This window comes from Neoarius graeffei, chromosome 11, assembly GCF_027579695.1.
Source record: "Neoarius graeffei isolate fNeoGra1 chromosome 11, fNeoGra1.pri, whole genome shotgun sequence".
Taxonomy (NCBI): domain Eukaryota; kingdom Metazoa; phylum Chordata; class Actinopteri; order Siluriformes; family Ariidae; genus Neoarius; species Neoarius graeffei.
The window spans coordinates 13182554-13207537 of NC_083579.1; the positions used below are offsets into that span (position 1 = coordinate 13182554).

General features: G+C 41.9%; 1 protein-coding gene and 1 long non-coding RNA gene across 3 annotated transcripts in view; both read left to right on the forward strand.

Annotated features, from left to right (window-relative positions):
* The window catches only part of LOC132894118 (zinc finger protein 271-like), a 68365-nt gene that overhangs the window by 32988 nt on the left and 10393 nt on the right, over positions 1-24984 (forward strand). Inside the window, exons 4-5 of the mRNA XM_060933447.1 lie at positions 3675-3742; positions 3910-4088. Coding sequence (XP_060789430.1) covers positions 3675-3742; positions 3910-4088 — 247 coding nt within the window. The remainder of the gene's footprint in view (positions 1-3674; positions 3743-3909; positions 4089-24984) is intronic.
* Positions 5917-21692, forward strand: LOC132894129 (uncharacterized). Of its 2 annotated transcripts, XR_009655616.1 has the most exons (5): positions 5917-8227; positions 8535-8743; positions 13440-13571; positions 21063-21182; positions 21471-21692. It is a non-coding gene; the product is annotated as an uncharacterized LOC132894129 (long non-coding RNA). The 2 variants fall into 2 exon arrangements; XR_009655617.1 differs by lacking the exon at positions 13440-13571 and having other exon boundaries at positions 5918-8227.

Genomic DNA, 24984 nt, shown 5'->3' on the forward strand with positions numbered 1-24984 from the left:
CGAAACTGGTTACTTTTCACCAACTGCCAGCAAATGACGAAATCGCTAGAAAATGGCTTATTGCTGTGGGTGTGCAAGAAGTGGATAGGTATCTACAAAATCGGCAGAAGTACATGCAATGCTCTCAGCATTTTGATGAAGATTGTTTCCTGTTTATTGCATCAGGAAAGAAGGTCCTTGTGAAAACTTCAATTCCCACGGTTAGTTATTTAGAAATGTATCTAAAAATATTTTTGAAACATGAAAGTGAAATACCCAATTATTGTTACATTGACTTGTTATAGAGGTCTAATTGTCAATGGTTTTATTTATTTATTTATTTATTTTTTCCCCCACATGCAGAAATACCGGACACTTGGTGAATCGAGCAACACCAGAGATGTTTCACTGCCTGACACCCCATCTCCATTGATCTCCATGGTAAGGCTGTACATGTATTTTCAAAGGCTTATATAATATTATATAGGTTTTTTAATTTTATGGTCCCACTCAGATATGAGAAATAGGGAACCTGAATTAAAATGGAAAATAGTATATTCACAATATATTTGATTTAAAGTAAATTATAATCAGCTTCATTTTTTTTTTTTTTTTAAATTTTGCAGAGAAACACTGCCAAACCACTACGAGAAAAAGTGAATCCATCTGCTTGTCGGACATTATTAGCCTCGGGTTCCAAACATAAGGCTGACACACCAATGCAGTTATATCCCCGCAAGATTTCTAAGAAGATGAACACAATTTCAATTGGGGTACAGGCACGACAGAATATGTCAGATTGTGGAGTTCAGACAAAAGCCAGTGTCACCAGTTGCGGCATACAGGTATGTTTTACTATTGAACTTTACTATTGAAACATGGTTTTATTCATAATTAATTGATTTTGTAATTTTTGTGAATGTATTAGTACAAATGTCTCTATATATTTATTACAGACTGTCACGATTAATAGGACTCGGTCAACACAAGCCTCTTTTCCATTGATGACGAAGAAATATAAATCCTCTGGAACACAGACTTATGAAAGACGCACAACTACAGCAAAGCAAACAGTTCAATCAAATGTTCAGTGTTCAACACAAACTGGGACAACAAGCTACGTGGAGACTTGTGTGCAAACAGATGCTTTTGTTCAGTCTCCCACCCTGAAAAAGTCATCTCCAGGACAAAGGTTTCAGGATCCCACTTTGCCAGTGTTTGATCAGTCTGACTATAGTTCTTCATTTGGTGAAACCACATCACATGATGAGACTTATGAGCCATCCTCGTTGTCCTCTTCACTAGAAACATCAGCAGCTGATCAGGATGCATCACAGACTAGAAAATTCATTGTTTGTGAGGACTCTCTCGACAATCTTGTTTGGAAAGTTCCATGCAGTACATGCCAAGGTCCAGTGGTGAGCATGAGGAAACGTGTTATGGGCACTCACCTTAGATGTAGCCTGACATGTTTGAATGGCCATGAATTTTCCTGGTCATCACAACCTTTCATTGGTAGCTAACCAGCAGGCAATCTGCTTGCGTCAGCAGCACTTCTGTTTAGTGGTTGCACATTTGCCAAGCCAGCCAAGTTGACCGGGTTCTTGAACCTTGCATTTGTAAGTGGGAAAAAAAACCCAAAACATTTTATTCCATTCAATCATCTTGCCCGTATCCTGTTGTGAAACACTGGTGGACACTTGATCAAAACAAGACTGTGCAAGAGATAGTTGACAAAAGTGAATCTGGAGGAAGGGTTGCCATCAGTGTATGGGGAGATGGGATTCTCCAGGTTACCGTCCAAAGTACTGCTCTTACTCACTAATGCTGCAGGAGACGGGCAAGATCATCACATTCAATGTAGTACATTGCCGAGAAGCATCCAGTTCAGTAGGGATGGAGAAAGTGGGCTTTGAGCGATGCCTTGAACAAATTCAACTACTAACTGGATCTGGACATAGACATGGTGGCTACAGATCAGCACCCAGCCATATCGGCTCTAATGAGGAATAAGTATGGACGAATTCAACATCAGTATGATGTTTGACACATGGCCAAAAGTTTAAAAAAGAAACTCGCCAATGCAGGCAAGAAAAAGAATTATGGATCTTTGTTAGAATGGGTACCTGCGGTTGCCAACCGTCTGTGGTGGGCTGCATCCTCTTGCGACGGTAACCCAATATTGTTGAAGGAGAAATTCTGTTCTGTGGTTCACCATGCAGCTAATGTTCACTCCTGGGGAAACTTTCGGAAGTACATAGAATGTGTGCACCCACCACTGACTGAGGATGACAGCAGAATGAAGAAATGGCTCGCCCTAAACATCCCTGCCCATGTTGAGTTAGACAAGATTGTCAACGACAATCTAAAGGACTAAAGGATCTTGGAAAAACTCACTGCATTTGTCCACACTGGTAGCCTTGAGGTGTTTCACAGTGTGCTGAACAGGTAATGATCTTATTTGATGTATTTATTTTATTCCACATTATTTCATTCTTTAAAAATTGTTTCATTTCATCTTATTTTATTTCACAGGTATGCACCAAAGCTCGAACATTTCTCAAGAGAAGGGATGGAGATCCGACACATGCTGGCTGCCATGGATCACAATTACCATGTCAAACGTCCACAGGCTACTGTCAAATGTTCATCTTCTACAAGCGCTGCTCAGGGTGACCTTAGATTCAAGGTGGTGTGTCCGAAGGGATCCAAGAAGTGGGTTGCCAAGCCTATCCTGGAGGCAAAGGACTATGGTTATGTAATTGAACTGATGCCAGATGTCCTCAAAGTGAAGCAAGACCTGCTATGCGATGAGGACCAAGTCCCTCCACTGGAAATAAACAATAATACTATCAAAGAACATTGCCAAGACAGTAAAACCCACAAAACAGGATTGTATTGAACAACGTAAAAGTCAATTCAGGAAAACCACCAGTGACAGTTCAGAATAGGTTCAATTTAACAATTTGTATTATAGTTCTTGTGATTATTGTATTTCTTCTCTAATGAGAATGGAATATTTTTTTTTTTCCATTTTATTGTCACTTAGTAATTTGACATTTCATTACTATATATTTTTGTAGTCAAGTTGTGTTTAAACTTGTTTGCATCTGTCCTCTTTACATACTATGCTTCAAAATTCCTGGATATCATAGACTCGTACTGTGGATTATTATTCTCATATTCTGTAATATTTCCAAATTATTTCAGTATGGGTTTTTTGCTCTGTTATTGGACATTGATATTGATGTGCAATATCGAAGTAGTTCAGTTGAAAAATAAGTGATTGTATTATGTGATATATAAATGTTTCTGTACTTTGTTAGAATACTTGTATATAAAAGGTCTGATGGGTCAAATCTGTGATGTTCATGGAAAATTTGATATTTGTCAGTTCTTGCTGTGATATTTGTATGTAAATATATATATTTCATGACAAATAAATACATGACCAAGGGTTTTTCCTACGAGTTTGAGACTTGGTAAATATGTATTTCATCATATATATATTTTCAATGATATTCATCTCAGAGCTTGTCGGCTGTTTTGTGAATCTTAAGATCCAATCAAGAACTTTTAATTCAGCCTTCATGGGGCTTAATATAATATTGGTATCGTTCTGGTTTCTGTATACCTCATTTGAAGGCATTGCTTGATTTTAGTGAAGAAAATATCAATGTGGTATTTTTCTACAGGTATACAGGAGCATGCAGTGTGAAGAATACATCGATGCCAAAAGAGAGATGCATGTGAATTGGATGAGGTGAGGAATACACCAGTTGTTGGGTCTTTTTCGTGATTGATTTTACAGCTCCTCATTTGTTGGGAGAACTTTATCTTCATGTCACTGATCTCTCTGCCATGCTTTCTCCAAGTCTGTAACTCTGATCTGATTTTTACCTTTTCTGGAACGTTGCCTCACTCTCTTAGGTATGTGAATTGTGCCCGTAACAAGGAAGAACAGAATCTTGCGGCATTTCAGTATCAAGGGGGAATTCTGTATCGTTGCTGTCGACCCATTAACCCAGGACAGGAGCTCTTGGTGTGGTATGAAGAGGAGTATACTAATGAACTCGGTCCTGCACCTACAGGAACGACCAGACAGCAAGGTGTTACTATAGTCTAAGAGATTATAGAGGTTATTTTCTGCATCATCTAGTGACACGTTTCTTAGCCTAACAGTGTTTCTGCGATGAAAGCTGTTGTACAATGCAGTCTACAATAACCAAAGCACTCCTCCAGAGAACTGATTTTTGGCCAGTAAAACCAACCAGGTAGGTCTTCTCTATCATATGACAATGACCAACCAGAGAGGGTGAAGTCTGTTGTCTTCCTTTGAGACATGTGAAGTCAGCCCACTGCATCTCTTGCTATTTTGAAACTGAATATATAGTAAACCACAAAAAACCTGTTGCATTTTTATTCGTCATACACAATTTAACCAGAAGTAGCGTAAAATGCATGCCCTGTGGATCCCAAGTGGCACAGCAGAAAAAGTGTCCTCCCCATTATCCAGATATTGCCACTTTCAAATCCTGATGATGCCACAGTCATCTGTGGTTGGGAGCTCAAGGGAGCAAAATTGTCTGGGCTCTCTGGGAGGGAGAGATGGCATGCTCTCTCTTCCCTGCCCTGTCAATTACACTCGCCAGTCATGGGTGTCTGTGAGCACATTAATAGGAAGTGAGTGGATTGGGCTTACCTCGGAGTATGCTTTGCTGCCCCCTGACATTGTATGAGTAAAAGATGTGGTCAGCTGGTCTGTCTTGTCCCAGAGGAAGCATGTGACAGCCCTCTCTGCTTGGTAGCTGTGATGTGATGTGATACTGGAGAGCAGTCTGATGGGTGGGAATTGGCCATGGCTAAATTAGGGAAAAATTTGGGAAGAAATCGGGGGGGACATGCCCTATCACACAAACGCACTATAGAACAATGCTGTTAGACCTCCCAATATTACAGAAACACTGGGGGGGGACATTATAATACCTTCAGTGCAATACAGCCAGCTGGCTGAAGAGAAGTTAGTTGAACACATACATGCAGCATGTCTAAACCAAGCGAAGTTGTTATTTGGCAAATACAGATGTCAGTCAAACCCATCAACCATTATACAAATCAATTAGAACACATTTGCTTTATTTCAGGAGCGTATGTGATAGTTATATTATCAAGCAATTTGACAAGCAATAACATTTTTAGTATTTTTATGGAATTCAATAATTCCACAAGAGTCATGTCATGGAGAAATGACCTTTTTAATCATGTTTATTTTTAACTCCTTAAAGGAGATATGCAGAACCTTTGTTTTTAAATACATTTCTGAGTGGATAGTATCTCCATCCTTGACTCTTGTATGCTGCATAAATGGGGATAAAATAATATATTTTGAGAGTTAAAATTGACCGCAAAGTTGGCATCCGAGCTGCCCTGCTGAGCCAGCCAGCCCTGGGTGGGTGATGTCACAGCAGGAACCGGTTTTAAGGCCAAGGCCCCATGCGCACAGGTTACACGGCTGACAGCAATATACCTGCTCCTGAACATCACAGAAGTGCGAACAGCATGCCTGAGCGCTTCTCTGGCAGTCGCATAGCAGTCACTGAGTGCTATACAAGTGTTATGCAAGTAGCACTGGACTGACGCTCAATCACACATCTCATAAATAATGTAGTAAACAACACATTTCCTGATTATTTAGCATTCTTTGCATGAGTTTCAAGCCATCAACTTATTTTTTAGTTTATTCCTAATTTTTACAATTATTCATACATATTAGAATCCTATTTAACTGTTATTTCTGAATTATGAAAGCGCTTATCACTGTATTAAAATGCGCTATGAAACTGCTTCTGATATAGCGCTTGTATAGCATTATCGGACTTTTTTATTATTATTTTTATTTATTTATTACTTTTTTTTTTAACGTGCAATTTAAAGACCTAATAGAACGTTAATTCTTTTGATACTTAACCTACAAAATATTTTTTACCTCAAATATACAATTTTTGATTTTCGGTGCAAAATTCATATGAAAATAAAGTGCTCTCATTGATTTTATAAAAGCACTATCTTAGCGCTATGCCCATGGTATTGACCTCCAACATTTACTTTTCTAAATGTAGCCTATAGGCCTACAAAATACTAATTTATGGGTATGCATTTCTCTACAAATATAACGAAGCTTTTATCAGATTCTATATGTGTTGTTCCTTTATAAATATCCACAGTAGGTGTAAAACTGTGTCCAGAAAGCGCTCAGGAAGTGCTTACGCCAAGCGCTAACTTGTTCCTGGGTGCGCAATTGGTTCTGCATGTGCGTAGTACTTTTACAACTCTTTTTGGTAAAGGTAATTTGTAGGGGTATTTCCTTAAAACTGGCACCCTCATGTCACATAAAAATGCTCGACAAATATTCACCCGACTGAAGCGACTCACTATATTGAGTCCCCGGGGTGTTCACAATACTTAAGAACCGCCTCCTTGTTTAAAGTCGTTCGTGCCATAAATGTATGCGTGACATGTCGGCGGGCATGTTGAGTCGTTCATCGAGCCATGCCACCCACCCCCGGGGGGAGGGGTTAACCGTGAGGAATTAACGATACGGCCGATTACACCGAGCCTCATCCTCGAACTCGCCATTCGCGTCGGTGTTCTTGCATGGTGCAGCAGTGTTCTTGAAGAGCGGAAAAGTGTGCTTGCAGTTGGACGGATCGCCACATAGGGCCAAGCCTAAGCTGCAAACCATCATTCTTTAGGTAAGTAGGCCCATTTACATCCATTTTAATTATTATAAAGCAGATTAAAGTGAAATTCTTGTCCCTAGGCCCTTAGAGGAATAGGTCGGGTGTTAATATCAGTTTGAATTAATGATTTTTAAAAAATTATCACTTTGAGTTACATTGGGGTTATGCCTTTGGCTTTGCTTTGAAGCATTTGCAAATATGACACTAGGTGGCTGAAATCAGTGATGACCAAGGACTAATGGACGAGATAGTCGATTTAATGTGCAACAAGTCTGGACAAGCTTTTTTTTTTTCTTTTTCCAGGACACCCTAATACCTATTTTATTTTCATTATGGTACAAGTCAAATATGGTTATGGGACAGAAACAGCTGGGTCCATGAGCCGAATTTCCTGGCAGTGCTGACACCTTACGGCGTGATATCACGAGAGACCAGAGAACGGAGGCATAGGTTCATATTTATTTTATTTAGTTACTATAATCAAGTTAAATTTCATGCAAGTCTAAGGAAAACCAGATTCATACAAAAGTCAATGTGCTGTAGATTTTGTTCTGCGCCCGTTTAAGGCACTAATGACTCCAGAAATGCATCCTATCAGACAGGAGTTTGCCAGCTTGTTTGGATTGAAAACAAAATGGCAATGGCATTTTCGGTGGTATTTCAAGGATTTTACATACTTAACAATGAGGTAACAATCGGCAACTAACCAAAATAAAGGTAATACAGATCTTAGAATAGTCCTAGAATTTGAGATGGGAAAACGTAAGGTTGCGTCAGCCTGTTAAATTTTCCGTTTTTGAGTAAATCCATTACCTAATGAAGACTTGGTAATTTAACTTTGATACTATAGGCGAGTGTTTTTAAAAAAAGGGGGAGGTTATCATTCATCAATGTTATCAGACCTTATTTTTCATATATTCCTAGGTTAACACAAAAATCTTTCATTAGTGAAAAAACTACATACAATGATTTGTTTCTTCAGTTCCCATATGTATTCAAAATTCTTACGTGCAGATATCATGGGCAAGAGAGAGCTGCTTACACGAGGGAATATCAGAAAAGAAGAATGGAATTCTTACGTGCTTGTCAAAACACAGCCAATAGTCTTGGAGACAAAGATAATTCCTCAACATCAGATCATACTGAGAACTCCACCTATGCTGCTGATGTTAATGATGTGGAAACAAACTCCAATTTGGAGATTGACCAGCCAACAAAGAGGCGCAAAATGAACAAAGGAGGAGATTGGGACAGACCTGCACTAAAGAAAACAACCGAGCAGACGTGTCAGACGTGCCTATGAGGAAAGTCCTAACAATCTATACCACTCCTCAGCCCAAACCCAGTAGTGTGGGTCCAACCCACACAACACCAAAGTCTGGGACATCCAGGAGGATAGAATACAAAACAGCAGCGAGGACGTCAGAATGGTCACAGAAGAAGGACCAAAGACCACAAAGAGAGATGGATATTGCCAGTAAGGAAAAAAAAGAATGGTTAAATTTAAGGTGTGATATAACTTTTGTTGTTTGTATATTACATTATATTTAATTTGTATCATACAGGTTTTGAATTTAAGAATTTTAACTTTGGATCTGGTCATTTCTCTCTCCGATTATGCTAAAGTGCATTTGGATATGTTCATAACATTTGGGATCAATCTCAGAATATATGATCCTTTGAAGCTATAAGATATGTAAAAGAAAATATTTGACACATTCCTGACTAGGTCAGTGTATGAGGATACTTTGTATACAACCATATTATAATAAATATTTGTTTATTTATTTATGGTATTCTTTATATTTCTTTCAGCATTGGGAAGGACACATCTTGGACAAATGTCCGAGATCAAAGAGATGTTGCGGTCACCATCAACACGCCTGTCCAATTTGTAGGAGAAAGGGAAGGGTACTAGCATATCTGATGCTTTGAGAATTCTGCCGCAACCACTGGAAACAAAGGAGGAGGTTGACACATTGGAAGACATGGTCTCCAACAGTGAGGCAAGCTGGAGTGCAGTGGTGTGTAATTGTACTTTTATTATTCAGGAAAGAGGCATGTGAAATCTCATGAGAATATGAATCTAATGGACACTTTAAACACGTTGGAAGCAGGGCTTTACATTAACTTTTTTGCTCACCGGCCACTGTGGCGAGTGGTTTTCCCGAGTCACTAACCATTCAGCCTTTTCACTAGCCACAATTTTGTTGCCAGAAAATTGCAGTTTTTTTCTTCACCATGATATGTTAAAGTTTGGAAGATCTAGATTTAATTATGAATGGCAGTGTATAATGTATCTTTGCAGTAGCACTCAATACTCAGTGCTGTTAAGGTAGCTCCCTATATGAAAACATGCAACCAATTCAGACAAAAATATAAACAGAGTATTCTGTTTATTGAACTCAAATTCAAGCCCCTTACAATATGAAATATCATATAATATGAAAAATAACATTCAGTACAACTGAACTGATTCTAATATTAAAAGTCCAATCCAAAACATTTATCATTGAAAAACATTTGATGTCATAGCTGTCATAGCTCAGCTGGCTAAGGCGCCATACCATAAATCTGGGGACCCGGGTTCGATTCCGACCCGAGGTCATTTCCCGATCCCTCCCCGTCTCTCTCTCCCACTCATTTCCTGTCTCTACACTGTCCTATCCAATAAAGGTGAAAAAAAGCCCCCCCCAAAAAAAGTAATTTCAGGAATAGATCTCTTGTGTGGTGTGTAGTTCACCCCTCTCATTTAAATATGGCGAAAATTTTTCGGCGCACTCTTTGCGCATCACTGACCTCGGTGATTTTAAAATGCTGCTCTGGCCCTGCTCATCTCTGCCCCTTTTTCCCTGAGCAGCAGGGTTTGAAACTCCAGCTATGTGCCACCACATAGTGCGCTTGTCAGTCTTCAGCAACTTTGTTGCTTCGTTCATTAACCGCAGGTTACCGTATCATTGATTTTATCTGAGACGTTCTAAACAATTCTAACATGTTGTGTCAGAATGTTGATGCAGGTGCTCATGGGAGTTGTAGGCGCGTAATATTACATTGCAATGCGTTTATTATATCAGATGCCTTCAGAGAAAACTACAATTAAAATATATTGTCATACCACAGAATAAACCACCCGCCAAAGTGGCTAGTGGGGCTAAAGTTATTACCCACCAAAGCCGAATTTTACCCGCATTTGGCAGGTGGGCGGGTGCTAATGTAAAGCCCTGGTTGGAAGAGACAGAAACATGCCACTGTCCTGTGGTCTGTAATTATATCACTATTCAGGGAAGGGTCATCACATATTACACTCACATAATGTAACATTTAGTTGGAGTAGGTAAAAGAACATGACGACCGTTGTCGTGGAAAAATGACAAACGCTAGTCTCGTCCTTTTACAAGAGAAAGAAGGTTTATTGCAGAAACGGACAAGTGATGAAGGTTTGGCACACACCCCTCACACCGTCCCTTTGTTCTCAAATCTATATATACTCTTTACTAGATAAAAAGGAGACATTACATCTATTGCATTACATCATTGCAATTGCATGCCCTGATCACGCACCGGGAGCATGATCAGGTCTAAAGCTGATTGGATCTTGTCTAATCACTGGCTCGTACACACGCAAGGATGATGATAAGATGAAAAATGTTTCGGTGCAAAATGTTCTGAGCCGTTAGTCCTTGAAGAGATGACACTTGGTGAAAAGGAAAATTACAAAACAGTATGACACTAAAATTTACTCTACAATTCCCCCTTTTATCATGCAAGTGATAACATTAAATCTATAATACTGTCCTACAAAATGAGATAGAGGTAGTTCATGACAACAGATACATCGTTGCCTGGAATTCAAAATAATTCAACCAGGCCTTTCATAAGGCGTCATGAGGAAATAATGCTAAGGCTGTTTTTTCCAGTGTAAAGCACTTTAAAGTATTGAGCAAGCATAGTCAGTAAATGAAAACGTTTTACTTAAACCTAACTATTCTTTCTTCAAGAGTTTTGCTACTGCAGTCAGAGGATCATCATCCTCCTCGTCATGGTCCTTGGGGGGGGGGGTCTGGGATACAAGTCAGGTTGGTCGTTATATGGGTCATAGTCACCTGAAGATGTGTGCTTCAATACTAAGAGGAGCTCAGGGGTGATGATTTGTACTGATCTCACTAGGCATCGACGGAACAATGAGAGTATGCATGGAGCTAGGAGAAGCAACAATACTATGAAAATTACCACTGGTACACAAACGGTCAACACCCAGGTTCCCCACCCTCCTAAGATCGTCTGCCACCATGAGAACCATGAGTTATCAGCTGGGAGAGGGGTACTGATCGTAGCGCGCATGTGAGCAACTACAGTGGTCAAATTCTGATACGAGTCTGGAATATGGAAACAACACGAAGTACCAAGCAGCTTACATACGCCACCCTTCTCTGCCAGGAGAGTGTCCAATACCAATCTGTGTTGTATAACTGCAGAGCACAGGGCGACGAGCTCGCTGTCGATGGAGGTGAGGGGTAATTCATTTGCCAAACACAACACTAGCCATGCCAAACCATTAAGCTTATTGAACAACGCGGCTGCTCCCCCTCCAGGAAGAAGGGACCATTCTGTAGAACAGGGGTGATAGCGTTCCGGCGCCGCGCTGGATTTCCGGCGTACCGCGGCGCCGGAAAAAAAAAAATCTAGTTCGCCCATTATCCTGTGTCATTCTGAGATGCGCAGATAGACAGTAAAGGGAATTCCGAATTCCCTTTACTGTCTATCTGCGCATCTCAGAATGACACAGGATAATGGGCGAACTAGATTTTTTTTTTTTTTTTTTCCGGCGCTGCGGTACGCCGGAAATCCGGCGCGGCGCCGGAACGCTATCACCCCTGGTAGAGGCAACAGGTCCCGTCCAGGGATCCCAGAGGTGGTAACCTTGGTACCAACTAGGCATCTCAGAACTTTGGTCTAATAAACGCCTCTTGATATGATGAGATTGGCGATCGCTGTTCGGAGGCAAATATATTGTGTTTAAGTGAGACTGCCATGTGATAACAATATCTGTGCCAGTCAGATGGCAACTTGTGATAGGCCTTGCGCCCACACACCCACATGATGCTAGGTGCTGAGGTAAGGGTTAGGTTACGCTGGAAGGCGACTGTTTCGTTCAGCCGCGTAGCCTGGCACAGATTGGTCGTTAGATCGGCCAAGATTAATGTCCTACATTTAGATGTACCTATCTGTGGGCCATTAGGGTTATTTGAACAAATGCATGTCACCTCGTTTCCATGGGATCTCAAAGTAGCCTTGGCCTTCAGGGGTGCTAGTTTCATTGGCCTAAATTTCTGAGTCTGATAGGGTCATGTTATTAGACAACTGATGGCTATAGGTCAAGAGTTTTACCACTGAAAGTGGAACAGTGTGTGTGTCTTCGGTCAAATTAGAGCTCATGGAGTATGTAATGGGTATGGTCTACCAACAGGCGCTTAAGGCATGACAGATCCAACATTCGCCATTTATACCAGATTCTTCTTTATGTAAGACAGCTAAGGCGCATGCTCCATTACCATTGCACTGAGAACACGTTTTTCGCCTTTGAATCTCCATGACTAGGGAAAACAAGGTTATTTACTCCATCGTCTAGCACTTACACTGGTGACCGTGACGGTTAAATGGAAAATGGGGGTGTACCTGTCCACCCCAGGCAGCTCTTGGGCGCAATAATACCCTCCTGCATCCTCCGGTAACACTGGGTTTATCATGAATGTGGTTGGGCCCTATCTACTTCCTGTTGATCATTGGGCTCGCGTTACTGAGAACCCCAAGCCCCCATATGCCGCAGGGGATCCCGTGGATGCCATAACCAGGTGCCAATCGCAACTTCCACATGGGGACTTACATAAATAGGTATTATAACCAACACCCAAGGGAGTGGGACAGCGTCTGTCCACCTTCATTCCGTTCAACACGGTTCCCTCACTGGTGAGACCAATGTTTTGCCCCCCTCTGAGTATCGTCTGTCCCAGCAACGTGACTGTTAGGAGAACTAGCTCTTGTCGCACTATAGCTAGTCGATGAGCAGGGCACCTGCAGCAGAGGATGCATCACTTTGTCAGGGTAGCACTTATTGCAATGATTTGTATGTCCAAAAGCTACACACAGAGAGTTTTGACTGGTGGCCAGTACCTGGGCATACAGGGTTCACCTACTGGTTACTGTCCAGTCTATGGCAATAGTCAGTCAATGAACTACGTGGTATTGGGCGTTTTCCCAATGTAATTGGGCGTTTCACCATGTAATTGGTATTATCTGTCAATAGGTCATGAACCCAGTTAACAGTTTGATCTCTTTCTATCTTACTTTTCCAGCTGCAAAGTCTGCCACCTGGAGTACCTGTGGTGTCTCACTGCTCTTGTAATGTGTATTTTAATCGGTCACTGGACAAACTACCAAATACTATTTCTACCATGTGTGAGGTTCACAATTAGGTAAAGAATGAAGAATGTGGTGGAACGCACAGTCTGTCATGTCGTTGCTCGTGTTTGTTGGTCCCCCTAAGGGCCTCTTGATAGCAGTGTCCACTCACGGTGCGACAAGGCCCTCTGAGGGCTTCTTGAATGCTGTCTTAATCTCCTTCTTGTACCAGGGCCTCCTTGTGCTGCTTGTCCATTGGTTCAGGTATTCTTCTGCAGTGGCTGGCGTGTACCCACATGGCTCTGTTGTCCACCTTTACAGCTGACTGTGTGGTGAGCAGCACTTGAGATGGTCCTGTCCACCTGGGCTTGTTCCACTTCGTCCTTCTGAAGTCCTTTATCACCACCCAGTCACCAGGTTTCAGGTCATGCAGTGGGCCCAGCGCCAGAACTGGTAAGGCTGATCTCACCTGTTTGTGAATATTATTCAGAGCAGAAGAGAGGGTTGCACAGTAATTCAACATCACATAAAGACATGTCGGGGCATCTTGGTGTAATGGGACCTATCCCTGTGTTTGGGGGTCTTCCAAACAATATCTCAAAGGGGCTTTGGTCTTTCTCTCATTCTCATCTGCAGTAATACTATGGGTAGGACCTTTGTCCACCCTAGTCCTGTTTCAGCACAGCATTTGCTCAGTTTATTCTTCAATGTCCCATTCTCCCTTTCTACCGTTCCTCCACTAGCAGGGTGGTGTGCACAATGTTGTCTTGGGTCTATTCCCAGATAGTTACCCAATTGTCTTAATGCCTGGCTTATAAATGGTGTGCCATTATCACTCTAAATCTTCCTTGGAATGCCCCATCAGGGAATTGTATCTCGTAGGAAGGCCTTGGCCACCACTTCTGAGTCCTGTTTTGCTGTAGGGAAAACTTCTATCCACTTGGAGAACATATCAACCATCACCAAGCAATACTTTTTCCCCCTCATTAGGTGAGAGTTCAATAAAGTCCATCTGTAGATGGTCATAGGGGCTATTTGGGGTTGGGTGCACAACCTGCTCTAATTTTAGTCCTCCTCCTACATTGTGTTGCGCGCGCACACAAGACATTTTTGACAAAAATTTTGAGAGTGATTAGAGAATCATTTAGTGAACCAATGCTTTGTTTTTGTTTAGTGAACCAATGCTATCATTCTCCCTTTTGACACATGGTCTTTCCCATGTGTCAACTTGGTATAATATGGAAACGTGGACAGTTTCTTACCTTCAGCTGAGATGTCATGGCCTAAGAAGTGAACCTCCTGTTTAATAAACTGCAATTTGGACAAACTTGCTTTATGACCTTCCTTGGCTAGGTGTTGAAGCAGTGCTATGGTGTCGTTCTCACATTGGTCTCTAGAAGGCGCACAAACCATCAAATTGTCAACATATTGGAGTAGGGCGGAGCCTGGAGTGAGTACAAATGAGTCCAGGCTCTGTTTGAGCATTTGCTTATAGACCCTTTTCAGTCACGTGACCTTCGTAAACGCGACCGCCATTTTGGACATGTAGTGGACTTCGGCTCAAATCGGTTTGAATGCGAGGAAGGCGACAAACATAAAAGAAAAAGGAGCGAGATGCAGAAAACTGTATTTATTAGTTTACTGTAATTATGATCTGGCAGCTATTTACACCGGATCCAGTGTAAATAGCTGCCGGAGCTAACGTCCGAGGTTCCGGAGCGCGCTGGCTCCGGCCGGCCGCGAGCGAGCGCGCTGGCTCCGGCCGGCCGCGAGCGAGCGCGCTGGCTCCGGCCGGCCGCGAGCGAGCGCGCTGGCTCCGGCCGGCCGCGAGCGAGCGCGCTGGCTCCGGAACCTCGGACGTTGGCTCCGGCAGCTATTTACACTGGATCCGGTGTAAATAGCTGCCAGATCATAATTACAGTAAACTAGAATGGAATGTTAACAGCAATGTAATGCCTTTTCTGGCTAATTTTATTCGTCTTACCTCCAACAAAGTGGTCACTACACAAGCGTTGGTATGCCGCTATCCATCTTCTCTGTCGGTCAGCATCTACCGGGATCCGACAAAATGATAACCCTTGCCTTGTTTGTTGATGGTTACTACATCCAGGTGCACAACAACATAGTGGCATGATGGAAGTCTTGCTGAAAATAAACACTTTCTTTGCTGCCGTTCCTCAATGTTGGCTGTGGTAAACTACTGGTAGTACATGTCCAAAATGGTGGCCGCGTTTGTCGTGACGTCACGTGAAAAGGGTCCATAAATGGTGGGTGATTCACAATACCCTTGCCACAAATGTGTGAAGGTGTAAGGCTTGCCATCAAATGTAAATGCAAACCAGTATTGACTGTGTACTGGAATGTTGAAGAATGCGTTTGCTAGGTCCACTACTGAAAACCATCTGCTATCAGATGACACTTGACCTAGAATAGTGTAAGGGTTCGGAACATCTGGTGCATGCTATCTGACCGCTGCGTTCACTGCTTGTAAGTCTTGTACAAAATGCCACTCATCAGGCTGGGGAGGTTTTCTGGCTTTCATTACAGGAAATATAGGAGTGCGCATTGGTGAGTCCAGGCAAGGGACAATTACTCCTGCCTGCAACAGAGACTCAAAGACAGGCCTAACGTCTTCTATGGCCTCTGGCTTTAGTGGGTACTGTGTCTGTCTAGGTCTAAAATCTGACTTGGGAGATCACAACTGGTTCAGCATGCTTCATTAAACCCACATCGTGTTTATCTGTGGCCCAGAGTTGGTGGAATCTCTATCAGCCTAGGATGGACTTGGGCTGGGGAGACGTCTCCTGAAACGCTTGCAGAAGCCGCCACTAAGCGTGTGGAGCGCTCTATGCTGCTCTGTACACGTACTAGCATAGAGAGAGATTGTTTAAAGACATCCTTTTCTGGATTATAAAATACAGAAGGATCCATTGTACTAACCCAATCAGAGGCTTTCTTACTCACAGACCCTCAAAGCCAATGTCCCACCTCCTTCCATGGGACTGCCTTTGGTTTGGCTAAAGAAATGTGGGGTGTGGCTGATGGGACATCAAACCGCTCCTTTTGGCAGCACCTAGGGAATTTGGTTATGCCCTCCAATTGAATCCAGGTACAAATGTCTGCGCAGTGCTGTAATTCAGCAGAACACGCACAATATTCTTTTGGCCAGTATAAATCTCTAAGGCAAGTATGTTCTTGCTCGCAGGTGTTTTTAAACCATACTCTCTCATATGTAGTATCCTTTCCATCATGCACCTGGGCTGTGCAGTGAAGGTCCGTATGCTCCATATAGTCAACATCATGTGCTACAACTCTGTCATGTGCTTGCTGCACAAGGTATTGAGTTACATTAGTTAAAGTGTCTGGGCAGAGCTTCCGCTCATATACATAAACAGGGAGCTTTTGTTCATGTAAAACACACGTTAAAGTGGTATTTGTTACTGTAATGCCCTCTGGGGATGATGTAAGAACCAAGCCAAACTTGAACATTAAATCTCACCCTACTAAATTAATTGGGCAGGAAGAGATGATCAGGAATGAGTGCTCCATCTTCATCTTGACATGATACAGGTTTTGAGAAATTTTCTACGACTGAATGGCCTGTTGCCCCAATTGTGGCAGAAAAATGCAATTCTCCCTGTTTAATGACTGAATGGGTAGCTCCTGAATCTACCAGGAAATTAAACTTCTTTCCCTGTATTGTCAATGGTATGCCTGGAAGCTCGGTGAATGGGAAGGCTGAATATTTAAGGAAAGATAAATTTTCATCACCTTGCTGCATTTGGAGGTCATGTAGCTGTCTAATATTGTCTGTGCGATTAGGCTAAGGTGTATGTTCCTGTATAATGTGAACTGATTGGTTGTGTGTTACCTCCTCTGTTCTCAGCTGCTTCTCCGTCCTTCTCCCCCGTCCATCAGTCAGCTTTGGGTTGCTCTGCCATACACTCTCTCGCAAAGTGTCCTATCTTCCCACAGTTGTAACACACCAGATCAGATCTGTTAACTCTTCCTCTTCCTCTATCAAGTCCGCCTTTAGGGTTGTTCTGGCCTCGCCCTGCACCGCGCATCGACGTGTCAGGTTGCCCACCTTGGAACATGGCCAAAGTCGTGGTATGCAAGTCCTTCTCCCTTTTCTCCATCTTCCTTCTTTCTCCTTCTCAAAGACATTTTTCTGTATGGACAGCATATCACTCAATAGTGCTGATTGTGCCAGTGTCCCATGTTATGCATTGGCATTTCACTGCTGCTGCCATCTCAGGCTTCATACCGTTAAGAGTTGTTCCTGGGGTGGGCCTCCCAGGCAGTTGTCAGGGTTTCGCCTGTGGACAGCTAGCAAGGGTGTTTCAGTCCCAAATTGGCATCGTGTACTTTTATGAGGCAAGCTAAATACTGATTCGCAGTCTCATTTTCATCTTGCCTACACATTGCAATCTTTGTCATGTCCATTCACATTGGGAAGGCCTGTTCTAGGTGTGTCTTGAGCACGTTAATGGCTCCCACATATGCTGCATTATTTGCCTGAGTCCACTCGGGCTCCACAAGTCTGAGGTCCTCAGCTGGGTACTCTTGAGAGACTTTGTTCCAATCTACGCCCATCTTGGCCATAAGTAAGCGTCTCAGTTCATGTATGGTAGGTCTGAATTCTCTGCAAAAGATCAACAGCTCTTCCCCAAACTTCCTTCCTCCCACTTCACATGCATTACGGAGGTGTGGCGTGCTTTCTTTGATATCTGCCAGAGTCCATGGGCGGTGAACCAGCATAGGCCCATCTATCCCTGCATGTTCAATGTCTCATCGCCATCATCCTCTGGATGTGAACCTGCTGCGTGCTCTTTAGCTTTTCTCTGTTTCCTTGTCATCAGTGGCAATGGCTCGCTCTGACGAGGTGTCGTGGGACGGTCCTTGTGTCTGGGTAGAGCGGGCGCTGTGCTGGGGCCTGCGGGAGGAGGTGCGCTGGGTGTAGATGACGTGACGACTGGGGCTCCTCCCTCTGCTACTGGTGGTGGTGTAACAGGAAGTGTTGGGTCATTCTCATCTGGCTGTGGTAGTCGTTGTCTCGGTGGGGCGGAGTTGAGGTCAGGATCAGCCTGCAACTTAAAACACTGAGAAACAGATGAAGGTCCTGCCTGTCGTTTTTCTCTCTTACATGCTTCACGCTGTCACTCTCCAAACGCGTTCCAGTTCCCTAAAAATGCCTCATTCTTTTTTTTTTGTCTAATTCATCCTTCTCTTTCTTGTCTAAAGCCTTTTTTAAGCCTTCCAACTGCCTCATACTAAAACTTACCTTTTCAGGAAACCCACATTCTTTTACTCCGATATCAAACTGTGCTAGAGAGCTTCCCCATAGTTAACTCTCATGAATGTTTTTTTATGTTAGGACTATCATATGAACAACAGAGTGCCTTATCGTATGCTGTGTTGTGTCTTCAGTGCCTTTATGGCACAAACCCATTTTACTTCAAATTACTTAACTCTTTGTTACAGAGGCAAACTCTTATTACAACTGTATGTGTAGAATAATGAAATAAAACTTACGTTCATGGTATATAAAACTTGCACCACCCACACTGCGTTAAAAATAGAAATACACACACACACAGTGCCTTGCAATTGTGTTTGAGGAGAAAGCGAAGAGAGTAGACAAAGATACTCTCCGATAGCACACTGGTGTGTGTGTGTGCATGCATATAGGACGAGCCTGGTGTTCTTATTATCCATGTAGGAACAATTTAATGTGTCATGGGTATGTATAAATCCTTAGGTTTTTTTTTTTTTTTCCAAGAACTAAGGGAAACTTAATTCTCGGCTGTCACGTAGGTTGAAGTTCCCAGAACTTGTATCTTAGAAACCCAGTTTCTAGATCATTGACTCCTTACTGATGCATCTTTGCCATGACACAAACATTAACGGTCATAGGCAAGGGTCAGAGGTGGAACATAGAATATCAACTTTATTTTCTAGAAAAACGACCCAAAAAGTGAATTCAATCTTCTTGGTGTCTAATTTGCACCCTAAACTTGAATAAAACGGTTAAAATATACTGGTTTGCGCAAATTTCAAAGGTTTGTTTACATCTCACTTATGCGCACTTTTACTGCCAGGGGACCGTCGTCATGACGTCATTCAAGGCAAACAGACTGGGAGCAGTTCTGTTTTTACTTGTGAACCGAGCACACGTGTACGGACTTTGGTCGTGAGAGGTTGTGTAAAATGTCTGATAGCGTTTTTGAAGTAGGAACTCTCCAAATTGAATATCGAGAGGTGAAACCATATATGTATGAACCTATGGCTGTTGCGAAGCAATCGGTGAATGTGGCTCACTGGTTTGACCGTGCAGCCTCGGAATCGGACAGCGACTCAGCCGACTCTGATTGCGGTGACCCCGGACCTCAACAAGACTTGCGCCCAAACGATTTATCCTGTTAGTTATGATAAATTCTTACTTTTGTCGTAATACTAAATAAGAGCCCTTTTGAAGAATAATTAAACCACCCTCCCTAGTGGATATAGGTAACGATTACTTGCCAGTAGGCCACATTAGCCTGCCATCCGTGGCATTATACTATTTATAGCCTACTCTAAGCGAGGAAATATCCCTTTTGTCTCATTTCCACAACGATTGTACAGGATCCCTCAGGATTCTTGACTTGTCAATTGCAAGCAAAGGTAAAAATGTTTACCTCTAATCTTCTCCTTTTTGCTTGAGCGTTGCTGGTCCATTTCTTCTTTGCTTGATTTTGTGTTCGAATTTTGTTGGAACAGCGTCAGGTTTGAGCCTTCTCTGTCCGACACTGACACCTAAACTCTCCAACAGATGGGGCTTCTTCAAATAGCGATCAGTGCACAGAGTGGCGTATTTACCCGACTACCAACCCTCTCGCTTCACACGCACAATCCACTCTCTCCGCCAGTTCTCCTCTCTTGGAAAAAGGTAAAAACTTCTTCCTGAACCGGTCCCGTTGTTTCAGTTCACTGCACAAGAATAAGGCATGGTTTTTCTTTGGAAATTCCCGAACGCACATCTGCACTCGAGCTGAATGGCAATGCAAATAAACGGAAGTGGACTCAATTCAAGCAATTTGTTTGTCTTGAATGACGTCATGCGCTGAGTGGTCATGAAAATCGCCAAGCAGAAATTCACCGCGATACGCGCTAACTTATTAACAGTACTTCTTGGGACCAAAAGAAAATTACAGAGGGTTTAACATAAAAGGTTTTACATTTATGAACGTTTGAAACTTTGTCTATGACCTTTAAACTTCACTGATCATTAATTTCGGTACTCCTTTAATTTCGTAAACTTTAAATAAGGTCAAACAGGATTAGTGGTTCCTACCTATTTAATGGTGGACTGCAGCGTTTCCCGCCCCTGGGCAGCAAAGAGCATACCACCTCCTCGCTGAAGAATACAAGGTTTGAGGATGGATGTTTGTTTCTCCACGAGAGTCCTCCAGTCCGCTTGCCGCCCAGAAGTCGTGCAGCCCACCCAGGGACGCCAAGCTTTGTTGTGGAAAAATGACCAACACCAGTCTCGTCCTTTTGCAAGAGAAAGGAGGTTTATTGCAGAAACGGACAAGTGATGAGGGTTCGGCACACCCCTCACATAGTCCCTTTGTTCTCAATCTATATATATACTTTACTAGATAAAAAGGAAACATTACATCTATTGCATTATATCACTGCAATTGCATGCCCTGATCACGCGCCGGGAGCGTGAGCAGGTCTAAAGCTAATTGGATCTTGTCTAATCGCTGGCTTGTACACACATCTGCTACGCACGTAAGGAACATAAGATGAAAAATGTTTCAGTGCAAAGTGTTCTGAGCCGTTTGTCCTTGAAGAGATGACACTTGGTGAAAAGGAAAATTACAAAACAGTATGACACTAAAATTTACTCTACACCGTACATAAAAGAATTATATTCAGGTGGATATTATGTTTCAGGTTGATGTGCTGTCCCAGGTTGGCGGACCAAATCCTGCCCGCCTGGCTGTCAACATAGTGAACCGAATGATGAAACATAAAGCACAACTGCATTTCAACATTAGAGGGACAGGCCAGAAGGTGACATTTAAGAGTTACCGGCTCTACATGATGATCTTTGATGAATTGGTGCTAAACCTTTATTCAAATATTTTATCGTATAATATTTAACCTTTATTTCTGTTTTAGCGTGCACTGCAAGAATATAGTATCATAATATATATTATAATGGACGTAAGACATTTCTATGAGTTAACACATGAACAGGTTGATCTATTCAGACTACAATGAAGAATATGATTTAATGACTTTATACAAGTGTTAAAGATTTATAAGATGGCAATATTAATCATGGGCATTACTTTTCAGAAGCCATCAAATTGGCCTTCCTGATGGAGAGGGCCAATTTAGCTAAAGTTGTCCACATGACCATCGTGGACACACTATGTTCAGCTGGAGCACTAGGCCTTTGGAGGATACCTACATACTTGATATTTATTTTGGAAATTGATGTGTTTATCCCAAGATATTCAGTGTAAACCCCAAAAACTGACGATGCTGTTTTATGAATGGAATGAAAGTTTGGTATGTTTTCTGGTATGTTGTTAAGAAATAAAACATTTATAAACTTATTCCATGCATTTGAGTTCCGTTTCATTAAAAGCAGCTGCAATGAAGGATGTATAAGTGCCATATACAATAGTATACAAGTGAGATACAGTACCAGTCAAAAGTTTGGAAACGCCTTCAAATTCGATGTTTTTATTTATTTTCCTACGGTACATTGTAGAACAATACTGAACTCATCAAAACTATAAAATAACACATGGAATTATATGGTAAACAAAAGTGTTAAAACGTTTCATCTTTTAGATTCTTCAAAGTCGTCACTATTTATTTTAACAGCTTTGCACACTATTGGCATTATCTGAACCAGCTTCATGAGGTAGTCACCTGGAATGCTTCTCAATTAACAGGTGTGTCTTGTCAAAAATGGAATTTCTTGCCTTCTTAATGCATTTGACACCATCAACCAGTAAAGAGTAAATAATAAAAATACAGTAAATAGCCCTGTTCGACAACTGTAGTAATCCATATTATGTCAAGAACCACTCAACTAAGTAAAGAGAAATAACAGTCATTACTTTAAGACACGAAGTGTCTTTTAGTTAATTAAAAGAAAGAAAAAACATCGAATTTGAAGGTGTTTCCAAACTTTTGACTGGTACTGTATAAGCACTATATCAGTGCTATAAAATAGCTACGTAAGTGCAATAGAAACGCTATAGAAGTGCTACAGAAGTGCTGTATTTACTGTGATGAAAGCACTATATCTGACTGCTACAAAAGCGCTACACAAGTGCAACGTTTAAGCATTGAAAGTGGTTACACCTGTAGCTATTCTATAGCACTATAAAAGCCCTCATGAAAAGCACTTTTATCTAGAGTTGTAAGTGCTGTTGTACACAGCTATAGACCAAAGTCATATAAATAAAAATTTATGGTGAAAGTAAGAAATACCGCTACCGACTTGCTCAACTAAGACTGCTTTGACTTCATTGATTATGGGTTGACTCTCATTAAAACAGGATAGGTGTTATAACTTACACAACATACATGTACGTGCATGCATTTTCACTGATAAAACGTAAAACGCTAATTAAATAATCGGATGAACTGAGTGTTTTGTATCCAAATGAGAGTCGCAGCTTACCAGTCTGTGTTCTCTCTTCTTGAAGGCTGACCTTGTGGCCAATTGTTTTGAAACAATCTTTCAGTTGTTCGTTCAGTTCTCTGTTCATTCGCTTCTTCCACGTCAGGGTGAGATGTTGCTGCTGAGGCAAGCATATCCAGCGGAGAAATCAGACGGCTGGTTCACTCATTTTCTCCATACTGAGTACTCTATGGAATCAATTTTGTGCCAAAATGTTCATACAATACTTTTGAAATATCAAACAAAAACAACAAATCAAAATACAAAAAACAAAGTCAATTTTTTTAGACTGGCAAACAAATTATTCGTGTAATCGTGCAAAATATCAGTCTATTACTCTTCAGAAACCTTTTATTTTTGTTCCGTGTCTTTCTCAGTTTTGTTTGATGTAATTTATTTTGGTTGCGATTCCAGCTTTCTCGTTTGCGCTCCCTGACTTTTTGCTTGCAGTTTTGGCACAAACTTCGTGTGGGTGGGCTGTCCAGGAATGCATTCCCATTGGGTAACTTGTGTTTGACTGACAGCTACGCTCAGCCATTCCCTACTCGGATTTTGGCGGACTGTTTGACGAGTGACCGATCCATTGACGGTAAACAAGGATCAAGTGGACTTCAGTGGCGACTATGATATTGAATTTACACTTTGTTGAATTAATTCAATATCTGTCGTGTTGCTGGCGGGTGCAACAACACATCTATGTGGCATGGTGATAAATTAGCTCAAAATGGAAGCTTGAAGTTGCAGTCAGCTCTGTGTTTTAGTATAGTGGAAATGGCGATGAGACCAATAGCCTTCCTGCGGCGACGTCACAGATGTCAAGGCCATTCACTCAGACCGCTACCTATATGAATCACTTTAATCGTAAAAATTACTACAACCCCAATTCCAAAAAAGTTGGGACAAAGTACAAATTGTAAATAAAAACGGAATGCAATAATTTACAAATCTCAAAAACTGATATTGTATTCACAATAGAACATAGACAACATATCAAATGTCGAAAGTGAGACATTTTGAAATTTCATGCCAAATATTGGCTCATTTGAAATTTCATGACAGCAACACATCTCAAAAAAGTTGGGACAGGGGCAATAAGAGGCTGGAAAAGTTAAAGGTACAAAAAAGGAACAGCTGGAGGACCGAATTGCAACTCATTAGGTCAATTGGCAATAGGTCATTAACATGACTGGGTATAAAAAGAGCATCTTGGAGTGGCAGCGGCTCTCAGAAGTAAAGATGGGAAGAGGATCACCAATCCCCCTAATTCTGCGCCGACAAATAGTGGAGCAATATCAGAAAGGAGTTCGACAGTGTAAAATTGCAAAGAGTTTGAACATATCATCATCTACAGTGCATAATATCATCAAAAGATTCAGAGAATCTGGAAGAATCTGTGTGTGTAAGGGTCAAGGCCGGAAAACCATACTGGGTGCCCGTGATCTTCGGGCCCTTAGACGGCACTGCATCACATACAGGCATGCTTCTGTATTGGAAATCACAAAATGGGTTCAGGAATATTTCCAGAGAACATTATCTGTGAACACAATTCACCGTGCCATCCGCCGTTGCCAGCTAAAACTCTATAGTTCAAAGAAGAAGCCGTATCTAAACATGATCCAGAAGCGCAGATGTCTTCTCTGGGCCAAGGCTCATTTAAAATGGACTGTGGCGAGGTTGTCCGGCAGGTGGTATGGAGTAGACTGGAGTTCCGCGGCTCCTGAGCATTTGTCATTAATATTTTAACTTATTTGCAAGGTACTTGACTACCCATTGCGAAATTCTGCTTAGTAAAGTTTGAGACTGTATGGCATCACCAAACTTCGTTTAATTGAACCGGAAGAAACAAAGTTTATCAAAGTGAGTAACCTCATGGCGAAGGATAACGTTAACAAGATGGAGGAGGCGCCGCTCACGCTACAAACACTGAGAGACGAACTTCAGCTATCTCGTCAAGCCTCCCTGAAAGACTTTAAAGCTGAAATTGTCACCCTTCGTCAGGATTTGTGCAAAGACATAGAGGCGCTTCGGACGGAGACAATCTCCAACACTCAAAAGTTACGTGAAGATGTACAGGAGGAAATTGTAAAACTCCAGAATTACCATAAAGAAGTAACTACGGAGCAGGCTAGTATGGGACACCGTCTAAACGACGCACTGGAACAGATTGCA